General features: G+C 34.3%; 1 protein-coding gene and 1 long non-coding RNA gene across 3 annotated transcripts; both read right to left on the bottom strand.

Moving 5' to 3' along the window:
* Positions 1–4,571: 4,571 nt before the first annotated feature.
* LOC113349513 (beta-galactosidase 1-like) lies at positions 4,572–10,832 on the bottom strand. 2 transcript variants are annotated; one of them, XM_026593489.1, is made up of 18 exons: positions 10,401–10,832; positions 9,675–9,883; positions 9,519–9,585; positions 9,314–9,406; positions 9,051–9,194; positions 8,745–8,833; positions 8,515–8,620; positions 8,313–8,400; positions 7,539–7,657; positions 7,287–7,451; positions 6,976–7,148; positions 6,755–6,864; positions 6,532–6,641; positions 6,311–6,421; positions 6,104–6,214; positions 5,783–5,988; positions 5,351–5,687; positions 4,572–5,204 (listed from the first exon to the last, which is right to left on the bottom strand). In XM_026593489.1, exons 1-18 carry the CDS (start codon positions 10,563–10,565, stop codon positions 5,079–5,081), a joined length of 2,529 nt encoding a protein of 842 aa, XP_026449274.1. In that variant the 5' UTR covers positions 10,566–10,832; the 3' UTR covers positions 4,572–5,078. The 2 variants fall into 2 exon arrangements, with proteins under 2 accessions (XP_026449274.1, XP_026449275.1); XM_026593490.1 differs by having other exon boundaries at positions 4,572–5,189.
* Positions 10,833–13,504: 2,672 nt separating this feature from the next.
* LOC113349514 lies at positions 13,505–15,092 on the bottom strand. The gene is made up of 3 exons (XR_003360221.1): positions 14,462–15,092; positions 13,884–14,143; positions 13,505–13,761 (listed from the first exon to the last, which is right to left on the bottom strand). It is a non-coding gene; the product is annotated as an uncharacterized LOC113349514 (long non-coding RNA).
* Between the last annotated feature and the right edge of the window lie 628 nt (positions 15,093–15,720).

Below are 15,720 nucleotides of genomic sequence, written 5' to 3'. Positions count from 1 at the left end.
TAAGTATATTGAACATCAATTGGATGTGAATTTTGATTATAAAGATATTGAGTTTCAAAAGAAAGAAAATCAAAATCAAAATAGAGAAAATCGTAACACTCACCATAAATATGAAAAATGCTAATGCTTTGGAATCAGAAAAAAGATCCCACCCACAGTAAAAAAAAATCTTCTACATTCTTAATATGCATTTGCATTTTAACTATATTTTTTTAATTTTATATTATATTTAAATTTACGTTGAGATATATAAAAAATTACAATATCCACATAAAAAACACATATCAACAGTTAATATTTTATTATATTTGAATGTTGAATCTTTTGATTTTTTTGCTGATAATTCTTTTGATTTTCATATATCATTACTTATGCATATTGAACAATGCTGCCAATGCTTCCTTTTGCATTATGGTATCTTGTTGTATCTTTATCTTTTACATATATTTATTATTTTATTTTTACAATTAGTTCGTAGAATACCAACTTTAGTTACTATATGGTTCATAGTTTGTCAATTAAATTTTAGGTTGAATTTTTACTTCTAAGATGTCTGGATGTTCTTGGAAATTGATTTCGAGGGAGGTAGAGGCAAGTCACATTGAAAGATTAGGAAAATAAGGAGATGAATTCTTGGAGAAACAAAAACTACTATTACAAAACCTTGTCTGCCTTCTCAGAGAGATTGGGAATCATGTCAATATTACCCACATTTTTTGAGGTATGCTTATGTCTTTCTTTTTTATCATATGATTATTGAGACTTCAGTATCCCATAATTACTCTATTTTTCTATAGGTTCTCTCAAAATCTCCCAATCTTAGTGAACCACTCTTCTAATTTGCTAATCTCCAACATCTGGATTCTGGAGCTCAACATGTGGCTCACAAGCTGCTGCTGGCATGCCATTACCTTCTTTCTTAAGAACTCTCCATATCTAAAGGTCCTTTATCTCACATTACATGAGGTAATTAATAAGTTATAACTGAACTCAGAATTTCGATGCTCAACTTATCAAAGTTACAAATGTCTTAATTTTTGTTTCTCTCATTCATTTGATGCAGCGAGAATACTTGGAAGAAGATGTTAATGAACTTGGATTAATAGAGCCCCAATTATCACAACTCAAGAGAATCATAGTTCGAGAAACCAAAGGATCCGCAATGAAATACAAACTCCTGAAATTTCTGATTGAGAATGGATTAAGTTTAGCTCAAGTAGAGTTGTATAGCTCTAAGACAAACACACCCATTGAAGCGAGGCAAGTGATGAGAGAGTTTGCAGAGAGGCTAGGTGCAGTAACAAGAGCTTCACAAATGAATCTGACTTTTATGTTTTTCGAGGCGAACTAAGTGCAGAGCTTCAAGCAGTGATGCTGGTGTCAATATTCTTCTTTGAAAGGGTCTAACTGCAAAGTCCCTTCGTTGATGTTATTTATCTTGGTTCCAGTTTTACTACGTAGTTGAAGAATCTCGCTTATCGACTTAGAAAAGTAGAACAGTCATCAACAAGGAATTGGTCCTTTTACTCCTTTCTATTGTTCTAGATATATCTTGTTCTGATGTACCACTGGTGCAGGATCTTTCTTTTCTTCTGACATATATTGAATCATCACAAAAATTTTCTCCACAGTATGTTTCTTTATTCCATTTCATCCCTTCAGAGCGTTTAACGAGATGATAATAATAATATTCACAACACACTTATTATCACGGTGTTTAATATCTTACGAGGGATAAATGAACAAGTAAATTCGGTTACAGGATCTGTTGAAGATGTTGTGAAGAGTTTGATACGTGAATTGGGTGAAAATGTGTAAACCAGTGATGAATTATGTTTAAGAAGTTAATGATGAAATTAAAAGTCATACACTGAAGAGATTAATTGATATAGTGGCTAAAACTGAAAAAGGGTATTGAAGAGGGAAAAACAAAGCAGGATGAGGCAAATAGGAAGCTGCGAATCGAACATGCAAGCAAGGTTTATTTCGTAATATATATTTCATAACCCTGTAAAAGGCTCATCTGGTGAAGACAAAACACTTATTGATCTAAAAAATCAAAACGTATGATTTAACAATAATTATTTTTATATTATAATGGTTCAACATAGATTTGTTATGCAATGTATGTCTTTAACTTTTTTTTGTCTTGTTAAAATAGCATGCTACATGGTAGCTTTTCTAGTGTTCGACAAGGCTGTCCATTTTTTCCATATCTTTTTATTGTGTGTTGTTAGGCTTATTTCTTGGTTAGTGAACCAATACGTAACATAAAGGTCATGGTAGCTTTTCTTTTGTTTATTGTGGTCATGGTCTACGCTAAGGATGTCCATTTTTTCCATATCATTTTGTTGTGAGTTGTGTTGTTTATTTCTTGGTTAGTGAACTAATACGTAATATATAGATCTTTTCAATGGAATAAGTTGTTATTTCAATTACTAATTCGGTATCGCATATTTCATGTGAAAATGATATTTTTTTGTGGGGCCTTTATGATAATTTATCTTCTCTTCTTGAAATCTCAAACTAATATTCTTCATAGTTATAACAGAAGATTAATCTTGATACATTTGGTAAATATTTTAGTAATCACTTGGCATGACTAGTATATGTAATGAAATCTCAAGGATTTTAGAAGTTAAACGCATGCCTTTTACATATAAGTATCTTAGTATCCAATTGCTCGACCTAAATTCAAAGTTTCTTCACATGATTTTCTTATTGATGATAAGATGAAAACTAAGGTGCAGACTTGGAAAAATATTACGTTATCATGATTTTGTTATTGATAAGATGGAATGAATAATCGAATATTCGATATCCGTCCGAGTCCATTCGAATCTTTAAGATAGTATCCAAAATTTTAAATATCGGATACGAACATCTTATGGAATATTCTTTCTTTGACGAAACGGATACAGAAAAGGCATTATCTTATAGGATAATATCTGATATCCGTTAAAGAATGTCATATCAAAAAAACTAAATATTTTTTTTGAATAGTGTAGTAGTTGTTAATTTTGTAGTATATGAAGACATAGAAATAAAAGTACTATGGAAGAACAAGATCACTACTAGTTTCGTTGGTTGTAAGAAAAGCGAAGAATTTTTCGATTCTAGTTAAAAGATTTGAGTTTAGTTAAATCTAATTTGATGTAATAATTTATGAAGTGAAATTTTTGCATTTGATCAAGTTATTTGGTTTTATTTAGCTTAATTTCCTCAGGGTTTCTATGTTTGTAACTTATGATTTTTAGTGAAAGACTAAAAACTAATTTATGGTATCCTTATTGTAACGTAATACTATCAGATATTATCGGATACCCGAAATTTACCGGAACGGATGCAGAAATAATTTTGGATATCCATCAGGTATGAGGTATCTGATAATCCTTATCAAATACGGATACAGTAAAGACCATATCCATTTTCATAAATATCATTAACAGGTCAAACATGCCCTTAAGTTTTGATGAAATAAACTGAAATTAAGGTTTCTGAGATTGGGTACAGACTTTAAACGGGTAAAAAAAGGTGTTGATAAAATTAGATGGGTGCGGCTCAAACTACTGCAAGTCTTACATAATGCCCCTAAAACCATCAATGGAAGCCGTTATCATAAGAATTTTATTATCTTTTCCTAGTATGCTCTGAGTTTGATTTCAACGATTTTACTACGGTTTGTTCCCCTCGACTCTCCTAAGGTACATAAGTGAATTGATACATGTTGTAAAACAAAACAAAAAAATGATGTAAAAGTTATATATATATATAACAACTAACAAATATACTACAATAGGTTTATAATTTCAATAAATTATTCAATAAATCAACTGAAATTCCACTCATTGACTATAATAGGTGTACTCGACCCAGCAATGGACGTGTTTTTAGACTTAATGTAATGGGTAGTCAAGATTCAAAATTTAATGCTTGCCACCTCACCTTGAATCAAGGACTAAGTTTTATCGTGATTCAAAGGTGAATCAACAATAAGCCAAACCATTTGGCGTCAAAAGATTAGAGCCGCTAAATTTCAAAAATTAAAATTAATTTGATGGTTGAGATTAAAAACGGATAATGATTTGGCTTTTTTAACATAACCGTTAGATATCAATATCTAAGATAAGATCTGGATGACTGAGATCGAAAACGCCAAATTGTTCAGCATTTTTGAAATTTCTGAGACGCCAAACCATTTGGCATCCCTGTGTTAATTCAAATCACACCCAACGAAACTATCGGACGCTCGGTGGAATCAAGGGAATAGGCAACGTTTTTTCCCTTGAAAGTTGAATGTTGGACGTCCACTACACTAAGCCTTAGCATCAGGTAACGGGATCAAAGGCTTGGGCCTAATTATAAGTGTGGTTGAAAAAAAAATGATCACATGAAGAGATAAATTCTGCCAAAGGATATCCCCTCCGATCAATTTTAGTAGGAGTTTTTTCTTCACTTACCACTGGATGAATAGGAAAATCAACGCTGCGGATAAGCTTTTTTGAGTTCACATAAGATTAATTGAAAAAATAAAAGTACCATATTTTTCCTGAAACGGAGAACGACAAAAGTACTCGTGAGAAACCTTCAATAATAATCGTATTATATGTCAATCGCTCTTACATTGAGAAAAGGCAATCAAAAGAATTGCTTCTGCTAAAGAAGAGAAATAAACATAAGAGAACACAATCCTTGCAAGCCAAAAACTTGCTCAAGCATTCTCCCTTTAACTAACCAGATCATGCATGTGGACGCAAAAAATCTTCGGTCACAACATGCCTTTGCTTGCTTTCAATCTTTAAATGCTTTGTCTGATAAACCAAAGCTACTCTATTTACATTTGCCTTCTTTCAGATCTTTCACCACTCTGTATGCGCGCTTTTCGCCAAATGATGTGTTGCAGGTTTACAACTTCATCACGACGCAAAAGCCAATAACCGAAGCCAATAGTCTTTGATGACTTCGGATGTATAATGCAGAATTACCGAGCATCATATGAAGTAACTGTACTTTTATATACGAAGGAAACTACTATGCAATATTTATTTGAATCCACTTTTCTCTGTTGATAACCTTCTTTAACTGCAAATGGCTTCAACAGAGAGCTTCTTCATTGTACCTGGACAAGGATCTCCTCCAAAAATCTCATGACTGATAGTTACGGCACAAGATTGTTGGCCGATGCAGTTCTGCAATAACATTTCCTGTGTTAAAATTTTAGCTAACAGAGATTAGGTGCAAAAAAGATTGCGGAAACAAACTCCTCGAGCAAGTTGTACTTATAAGTGCAAACTGTCTCTCTTTAAGGATGCAAAATACGAAATGCTGAAATACAAAACTTAATCAATACCTTTTGAAAAGCATCGTAAGACTTGTGCGCATGACAACCTCCTTCCCTAAAGCTCCCACAAACTCCTTGGGGAGTTCCAAAGCTTGCAAATTTTATTGAGGAAATTTTCTTTCCTGGAGTACACCAAAGATGGGCTTTCGGCTTCAATGGTACTGCAGCCTTTCCATTGGCAAGAGCCAAATAACTCGCTAGTGATGGTTGGGCTTCATAAATATCAGCACAAACACTCTGTACAGTTCTTCTATCCAAGGTAATTCCCCTTGGATTACCACCCAATTCTTCAAAAATAACCATCAAGTTTCCAGTGGGGTTCAACCATGAACGAGGTACATGATACCTAAAGATAAGCGACAGCAAATTAGTCAAAAGAAAATTCATGGTTTCCCAGAGAAGTCTTCGCACACTAAAATATGAAAAAGATCATTATCTTACCATCTTTGCGAAGATTCTCCACAATTGCTAGCGCATTTCTTCTCATTATAGTTCCCAGCATAATTACAAGCACCACATGTTCCAGATGCTTTATATGCAGGCCAATGACGTCCAATGCTCTGCCCATTTATCCATACTTGACCTTTTCCCATGCTACCCAAATCTAAAGCCAAAGGATCATTTCCACCAGGTGCATTGAAAATAGTCTACAAAACGGAAACACAGTTAGGCCACACAATTGGAGCCAGTAAGAAAGTTCATGATACCTTACAGAAGGAGTGTATAGATGTTCGGTTCTCGTATGAAACTGGGGATCCTTACCTTGTACCATGTTAGGGGTTGTTTTTGAGTTATCAAAGATCCCTTCATCCATTCGACAGAAGAACTTCCACTGAGAGAATTAAGACTCAAAGCTTCACCCGTCAAACCAACCTGCAAAAGGAGAAATTTAGAAATCTTAATATTTTGCAGTTTGCTTTGAAGAGGCAATGTCAAGGGATCAAAGCAGGGAATAGACAGAAGACTAACCTTGTAGGACCATTTTTGCCATGTTAAGTCTCTTTGTTTGTCATTGAGACCCTTCAATGTGACTGGACCAAGAACCCCAGCATTCCATGTCTCAAATTGTTTGCCAATATTCTGTGTCAACTCAACCAACAATAAGTGCGTTAGAATGGTAAGATTTGCTTGTGACTATCTAAAACATGAAAAAGGCCATAAAACGAAAGAAAAACAGAACAGAAACTAACCGGGAGTCCGACAGCTGTGCTTAATAGGGCAATCTTGTTAATACCAACTCTCAGCCTCACACTATTACTAAATGTCAGCTTGGGGTGATCCAAACCCCCATAAGCAGTTCCTGCAAAAATCAAACACAATATTACTCTAGGAAAGATCATTTTCTGGATGATAAACATCTCAAAAATGAATTGTGTAGGATATACTTTTGTTTGTCTGATTAAATTTGCTTACCAGATAATTGGCCGTTAATAAAAACATGCAAAGCATGACCAGCTGACATCACTGTTAGCACAGGATACTGCCCATTCTTCAAAAATGCTTCATTTGGCTCTATCTTGACACTAAAATGAAATAAAGGTGGACAAAAGATTGAGTAAGAAGATGAAGGAAAAGACAACAGAATACTCGATACGAATTAACTTAGTGGATGTGTAGGTGTTAAGACTACTTACTCTGTTGAGTACCACAAATAATCCGAAGCATCTCTTGTCACATTTATCTGCTCCAACAATCCACGTGTTGTAGCTGAATTATCATCGTAGGCTGCAGTCTCTTCATTATATGATTGCCAAGCAAACCCACTGCTCACTGGTGTCATCTTTGCCTCTGAACTTTGCGCCCCCACCTGTTTAGGAATTCGGATCATATAACAGAAAACTCAGTGTGAGAGTGAAAAAGAATGTCTCACATCTCTTAATATAATCGCATATTTCTAAGAATATAAAGTTTTCAGCAAAGAGCTCAGCTATAGTTTGATACTGACCCTTGCAGTGTTGAAAACAGTGTTTTTGCAGTCTGGAAGAATGCTGATAGACCAAGGAGGAAGGTTGTATTTTAAGCCTCTAAAGGTAACTGTTGTGTAGGAGTTTGCGTCATTGTTTGCAAGGAATGCAGCACAACCTCCTGCCTTGTAATTGAAGACATGAGCCTGAACAAGAAACAAGCACGGAAAATGTTAGTATAGATATTGGATCTATGTGGAATGGGTATAAGGGTATAAAGCAATGAGACAAACCTCTTGCTTCCTCCCAAGAACAGTTTTTGTGGGTTCAGAATAAACTAGAGCTGGTTCACAAAGCTTGATTGCTTTATGGAGATCCCTCAAATGACCATATTTGGGTTCCCTTAGTAGTCCTACATAAGAGATGAAAGAAAGTTGTCAGAAAATTCAAAACTTGCTCTAATTCAATATAACTAAGAAACTCGGTTGTCAAGCAGGATATCTAAACTTCAAGGCATTGAAAAGAATATTGAGTTCCCTGTCATTGTCAAAATGTAACGATAACTTTCTGAAAGCAGGGCAAACCGACAAATCTATTTGCAATTTAAGCTATAAAGTAGTATTTTAACTCTAAGCGGCACGCTAACATCTATAACAGTCTTAGTCCAATGAGTGAGAGTAACATAAGAGACCCACCATGTAAAATCTACAACATGGGACATCTTTTATTCTAGAAGTTGATTTCCGAGGTTGTTCATAACTGTTTTAGTTTCTGTCTTTACTAGTGGATGCAGAAAGTAGCAATTGACTGGAATAAAAAGTGAAGCTCTACTTTTTTTTTTCTAGTTGTCTTGGTTCCCCTGTATGGAACAAACCTATGACTTCTTCCTTGTACTAAAGTAGTTTATAGAGAGTCCTAAAGAAATTGTAACCTCCAATGTTTTTCCAAACGCCTGAAACATTGCACAACTGAATACGTTTCTAGTCTAACTACAGATGCTATGTCATTTTTGAATGGGTATTCAGGTAAGCACTTTTATGAATAAGCAAAGCCTCTGATTAACATACCATATTCGTCAATTGGTGCATCATAGTCATAACTAGTTGCTATGAAAGGACCACCTGCTGTCCTCCCGAAATTTGTTCCTCCATGATACTGAAGTATAAAACCAAAAAAGATAAGTTGAAGCTAAAATGGATTGAAGATTGCGAAACAACTTTGAACTAGAACTACACTCAAATCATAAGTGCAACTACGCCATAACCTTACCATGTAATAGTTCATGAATGATCCACCAGTTTGTATAAATTTGGCAACTGAGTAGGCTACATCTTCAGCAGGTCTATGAGGAACTGCACCCCCGAATCCAGTAAACCTATAAACAGAAGGAATCCTCATAATAAGTTTCTCAGTTCTTAATAGGTACAACAACAGAAACATAATACAAAATCTAGTTTTCTCGTTTTGGCAGCTTGAGGAGTAATAAGTGGGTCGCCTACCAGCCAGTCCAATTTTCAGTCCACATCTTTGGCTTATACTTCTTGTTGGGAGTGAACCAATCACAATAGAAACCATTGCAAGCATTTATCTATCATAAGTGAACAAACCTAAGTTAGAAACAATAGAAATGGATAACATTCAAGAAATATCTCCACTAGTTAGACCCTGCGGTCACCATCAGAACTTTCCAACATGAATACAAAAATACTCCCACTAGAGATAAGCCGACCCACGCTTAAACATGCGAGAAACAAGAGATACTTCTTTACCTATTAGAAGTGTTCAAGAGGTTCAAAGTTACTTACAATTGGATCAGGAGCATCATCTTGTTTGCACATAACCCATGGGACACCAGTGCCAAGTCCTACAGCCATTTTAGCTGCCCATTGCGTATAAGCTTTACCGGGAGCACCAATTTCCCATTCCTCTGGTCCATATTCATTTTCTATCTGCAATTCAAAATTCCAAAACCAAAATTCTCAATTTTCATATACAAGCAATAATTTCAAATTCAATAAACTAAAATCCAAAGCCCGGAATGGTGGAGAACATTGATCAATTTGTTTACCTGGGACATAATGATAGGCCCTCCTTGAGTTTGAAACATTCTTTCAGCTTTCATCATGTCGACGATTTTTGTCGTAAACTTTTGCATTGCAGCCTTCATTATAAACCATTCAGACAAATCCATCAACAACAGTACAATAGCAACAACTATTAAACCCCAAAACTGAAAATTTTGTAATCTGGATATATAAATACAATCCACAAACCTTGAATGGTCCATTATCTGTTCTGAAATGCATGCCAGGGACATACTTGAGCCAAACAGGAAAACCCCTGAATTCAAAAACACAACTTTTTAGAATCAAAACAAATGAAATTGAAACTGAAAACAAGAAATTGAAAGTAGAAATTTGAGAGATTACCCAAAGTTCCATTCAGCACAAACATAAGGACCAATTCTGAGATGAACATAGAGGCCAGCTTGATGAGCCAACTTGATAAACTTAACCAAATCATATCTTCCTTCAAAGTAATACTTTCCAGGAGATGGTTCATGCCCATTCCAGAAAACATAAGTTTGGATTACATCTAAACCTCCATCTTTGGCTTTCTGAATAAGATCAGGCCACATCTGAAACCCACACCAAAAAAAAGTTCAATAATTTATTAGAAAGTGAAGAAAAATCCAAAATTAAAGTGAAAAACAGTAAATTCCAATTTGCAGAAAGAAAAAATCTAAAAGTATAAGTAAAAGCTGACAAGTTGTAGAAAGTTAAAAACCAAATATACCCATTCTCTGGTCATTTTCTATTAACTACTGAAATTGGAAAAAAAAAAATTGTTAAAAATCCAAAAGAAGGAACTTCAAATTCTCAAAGAATCAGAGATACCCATTGGTTTCATTTTGCAGAGAAAACGGAGTATTGGGGAATAGAGTTCTCAATACTCATTTATATGAAATTTGGAGAAAACAAAGAAATTTAAGAATCCCCATTGGAGAAAAATCAAAGATTACCCAGGAATGAAGATAACCAGAGAAAGCAGAACCAGAGAAATTGAAGAAATTTGAGAAAACAGTAGAGAAAAAAATCAATCAAGTTATTAGAGAAATTAAGCAAAACCCATTGATTGCATTACTATTAGTATACCTCAGGAGTACTTCTAGGATAATGAATAGAACCAGAAAGAAGAATTCTTCTTTGCCCATTGATGATAATAGCTTTACTATCATAAGTTACAGAAGCTTCTGTAAGAATACATGATAGAAGGAAACCCAGTAAGAAAAAGCTCCACCACATTATTGGTTTTGCCATAACTGTATTGGGTTTTGGTCCTTGTTTCTGAAAGGATGCTTTTGTTTTGCTTTTGCTGAGATTCTTTGGTGGTTTCTTCAGAGCAAAGAGAGAAGAAGAAGAAGAGAAGAGGAGAGGAGAGATATTTTGGAAGAAAGGGTTTTTCCTTTCTTTTTGTTTTGTTTGAGTTTCCTTGTTTTGAGAAATGATTTTGAAAAAGAGAGAGTGAGTAAACAGGGGAAACAGAGAAGAATTAGTTTTGGTTTTGGAGAAAAATATTGAAGTTTTTGAACTGCTTTTGAAACAAGAAATTTGAACTATTAATAGGGGTTTAAGTGGGACCTACATTTAGTCTTAGCATTAGTGAGGTGGAATTTTCATCCTATCCAATTCAACAAAAACAAAAATAAAAATCTTTATATTTTTCAAAATTAAGGTGCAATTTTGTTTAACCAAAATTTTACATAGTGCGATCAGAAAAACAAAATGTCAAAACGCGTTTGAATACAAACTTGTTCCTGAGAAGTCAGAAGTAAGAAGCTAGAAGTAAGAAGCCAAATAAACTTTACTTCACAAAAAGTCACATTCCAAAAATTATTTTGAAATTTGACATTCAAACTGATTTTTGACTTTTCGACTTCTAAAAATCGAAAAACTACTTCTGATATGCTATCCAACTAAATGAAAATGGAAAATACTGAGGTATGCAACTAAATTATTCTAACATGGAAATGGAAAATACTGAGTCAACTAAATAACAATATCTGGTATCGCGGTATAAATGTAGTGAAAAGTTAGTGTCCATACCAAAAAAAAAAAAATTCGCCATTCTCCACATTTAACTGAATATTTGGTAACTTTATATAATTTAGACGGAGAATTCATCACTCAACACACTTGGGTGATAGTAGCTAAAATTTTCAACTTGCTAACAAAATGTCAAAATAAAAATGGTAGTATTTATGAAAAAATTTACCACAATTTCTCAATTCTTTGACACTTTAGTTATCATTGTACTATTTTATTTTGAAAAACAGTAGTTTTGGAACAAACGGAAAAAAGAAAAAGAATTTTGAAATATATTAGTGGGAAAGATTGATTACTGAATCCCTTCCCTTGATGAATGAATCCCCCAGATCCCTATAGTACTGTTGGTTTTGTTGGTCAGTCAGCCTTTACTGCTTTTTCATAGAATTTAATATGATTTCATTTCAGTAAGGGATTGGGTGATTTTTCAAAATCTTGGAAAAAGTTTTCGTTTAACATTAAACTAAGGGGAGGATGTTTATGTGCCTGTCCGCGTGTTTAATGGTTCTGGTTCAACAATATCTAACCCAAAGCCAAATAACTACGAGTACTACTAAATTACAGTGGGTGAAATGAAAGTGAAACTAAGAATATTTTCAAAGTAACTACTGACTTGCTAGCCTTACGGCCACGCTTGGTGCAGGAGAATAGCAGGGGATTTTCATTTCCAGAAACATTCCCGTAACCAGAATCTAAGGATGGCCGTTGGGTGGGTCAAAGACTTGACCAATGGAAATTTTTAGTGTGTGGCAAGTGTGACTGTTTAAGTCAAAAGTCTTATTTTGCCGTTTCAAGGCATTCCCCACTCCCCAGTACCAAAAAGAGAGTGCAATTTCACATGTATAAGCTAAAGGTCACTTCAATTTTTTTTTTATTTTTTTTTTATCTTCCGTTATTACTCTGTATTCATTCTAATCAATCAATCACATTAATAAACTTCTAGTTACAGATATCATTTTCATGGTTTTTAGTTTAAGTGTATGCACCTAAGTACCTAACACATGTGTTTGTCTTCCTGGATGCCTTGCAACATAGTAGATCATAACCCTGACCAGCTAATCGCCTTATTTAAGATAATAATATGGTTGGGAGCAAATTAGGAGATGGCTTTAATTTAGATTGTTCACACTGCATCAGAGATGAGACCTTCATTTGTAGGTTTAAAGTTTGGTTAAGGATGTAAAAATTGCATGAGTTGTGAAGACTTGACTTAAATTTCTTCTTAACTAGGAAAATGATGTTACTAGAAAATATGTAGAACTTGTTTGTTTGCAGCTGACTCGGCGTCTGAATCTGAGTCAACCCCTGACTCGGACCGAGTCAGCAGTCAGACCGTTTGTTTTCCATTTTGAGTTAGATCTGACTCGACCTCTGACTCATACATAACCCCTGACTCGGACTCATTTGAGTCAGGTAACAAAATACCCCTGACTCATGGGGCCAAACCACTGACTCACTTATTCCCGAGTCAGATGAGTCAGATCTGACTCAAAACAAACATATCGACTCAGATCCAGATGAGTCATGTGATTTCACTCAGATCCAGATGATTCAGATCCAGACGACTCAGATGAGTCAGGAGTAAACAAACATGGTGGTAGTTGGAATTTTTTTTTTTATTGCGGAGAACGAGCTTGATGTTAATCTGTTAATAACTTTAGGATAATGAGTTAGCTAGTTAAGCATTCTTTTTTAGCTAAGTCGGTATAATGAGTTAAGCATAGAGTGTTGTTAGTGATGGGTTGCCTAAGTTAGAAAATGGTCTTGGTGGGAGAAGAAAGCAGGGAGTGGAAACAAAAGAACCAAATAGCTTACTATCACGGATGGAATATGATTAGAGGAAACAAATTGGATTTTATTTCTTTAATTTATTTGTTTTTGAGGATTTTATTGTTATTGTTAGATAAGCAAGAATTATGGCTGAAGAATTTTATCTTCCAAGTTTCACATCAACTAACAACTTGGAATAGATCGCGGAAGCACAAATCTAATGATAGAGACTTTAAAAGCGACAAAACAATAGCGATCAACGATATTTGAACAAAAAAATAACGATCAGCGATATTTGAAATGTTGTCGAAATTATATTTTTATGTTTCTTTTTTTCTTTTAGCGTGATATACATGCTTTTGTTTTTTATTTTATTTCCCGAAAAATCCTAATTATATTAAAGCACCGAGTCAAAATTGGCATCATTACAAGGAAAGTCTTTTCAACAAATAACAAGGCTTAAGACCATAACACAAGCAGTTGAACAGACATCCTGATTCACAATTATTATATAAACACCATAGTTTTTTATTGTACACATTTTTCAATTCTACCATTCCAATCCAATCCAACTCTACCATTGCGATAAACCAAGAACCAGGTAACCAAACTATTTTAAATGGCCCTGTTAGTTTTTTTCCTGAAAAAAAGCAAACAAAGTAACACCATTACATGAAGTGGATGTGTTTAGTTCATTAAGTGGACCAACCGTTTCCCAAGGTTTTGTAAGACAATAAAACTATCTAATATAAAGTAACTTACTAAGCTAAAAATGGATCTGATTACTGGAACTGTATGAATCAGTTTGAATCCATCTGAATCAAAAATGTGTCTGTGTGTTTCTGGTTGCTGTTGCGTTGTGTTCGTCGGAATCTGAAATGATGTGTTTGTTACTGGTGTTGTTGTAGTGTCTGATGGAGTTGATGTTGAAGTACTATGTGTTGCAGAGGCCGTTACTGTTGATGCTGCGCAAAAGTGGAAAATGATCTTCTTTTGAGAAAACTCAAATCCCAACTTTTAAACTTCATCATCAGAAAAACCAGATAATTAAAAAGCCTTGAACAATACCTAGATTTAAAATCAATTTGAGAAACTAAAAACAAAAAAAAATATGCTTCATAAAGCAACAACAAGCATCAAAAAGACAAATGGAGATAAAACGAAGTAAGAAAAAGATTTAGAGTTTGTAAATCTTCCAGACATGCTCCGTAGGGGCCGATCTGAGCAGATATGAATTCAGGCGTCTATGATTTTAATTACCGCTTTTGTTGGGGGAGAAGAGAGAGAGGGGAGGAAAACGTGTTTTCTTTTCTTATGAGAAGGAGAATGTAGCATCATACCCGTAAATATTCAGCGTAATTCTTATAGTTCTCGCTTGGATTCCGTTTTTTTCCCACATGATCCTAGAAGATGCTTGACAAGGTGTGAGAACTCGCTCTTCAGAAAAACACTCTCGCTCCAAAAACACGCTCTCTCCAAAAACTCTTTAAAATCTGAAATCCTAGTTGTTTGAGCAATCTCCTGATCAGATCTGCTCATTTAAAGCAAATCTGAGCAGGAGAATCTCAACCAATCTTATCCCTTTGTTAAATTTACTCCTTTTGATTTGTTTGATGTGATTTTATCAGTGTTTTCTGGGATCGAAACTAATTTGTTTTAGGTTCAACTTTAGATGGTTTTTCTTCCATTGATCTCGATTTTTACTTGTTATTAGTTTAGTTATCAGTTTCTTAACTTGAGTTTCTGATTTTTATCAGTTTCTCCTGATCTTCTATAATTGTTTTAGGTTTTTCGCTTAGGTTCTTTATCCATTTTTTTTACTTTGTGTGCTGCTTTGGGGTACTTTAACTTTTTTGCTTTATTTTAAAATTTTCAAGTGCTTGTTAATTAAAGTATTATTTCCTAACTAAGATTTGGAAATTTCATCAAGTTCTTGCTGAATATTTCCATCCAGTACTACATCTCTTGCAACAAAGGAATATTTAACAAACACTCGACAAGCAACAACATCAAAAATTTGTTGCAGCATCATTGGCTTTAAGGACTCCGATTCTGATCCATTCACCAGCAACAACAAGATTTACAAAGAAATAGACATAAGTTACTAGAGAAAACATATAGTACACCAATAACAAACAATTCTACAAAACCGAGTCAAATGAAGACCCAAACCGATTCCGACCGATTACGTCCCATGAAAATCGGTTTAAGTCATACAAATCACATGTGTTACTGTTGTTATAAGAAAACATTGTCATTGGGCTAGATCTATGGATCACTCTATATATATGTCATCACTATTATTTTGAAAAAAACCCTTGAAAATTGGTTGGATTTATGGATCCTTACATTTCCATAAATTATAAATTTGTTCCATGGGTTGGATTACTTACTTTTCATCCAAACCAATAATACCATTTAAACTAGTTTTGTTAACTTGGAATCAGCTGGGAATGATAGGAAATTATTTACATGATTTTTCGTGTAACTAGTATCTTGAACTTGATATGATTTTGCAATTCATGCGTCATTTTGAGCACACTAATTGTTCCACAAACTTCTGTCTTGAACATTGTTATCATCCACGGGCATAGATATA

This window comes from Papaver somniferum, chromosome 2, assembly GCF_003573695.1.
Source record: "Papaver somniferum cultivar HN1 chromosome 2, ASM357369v1, whole genome shotgun sequence".
NCBI lineage: Eukaryota > Viridiplantae > Streptophyta > Magnoliopsida > Ranunculales > Papaveraceae > Papaver > Papaver somniferum.
This window is presented reverse-complemented; position numbering and strand designations above follow the sequence as displayed.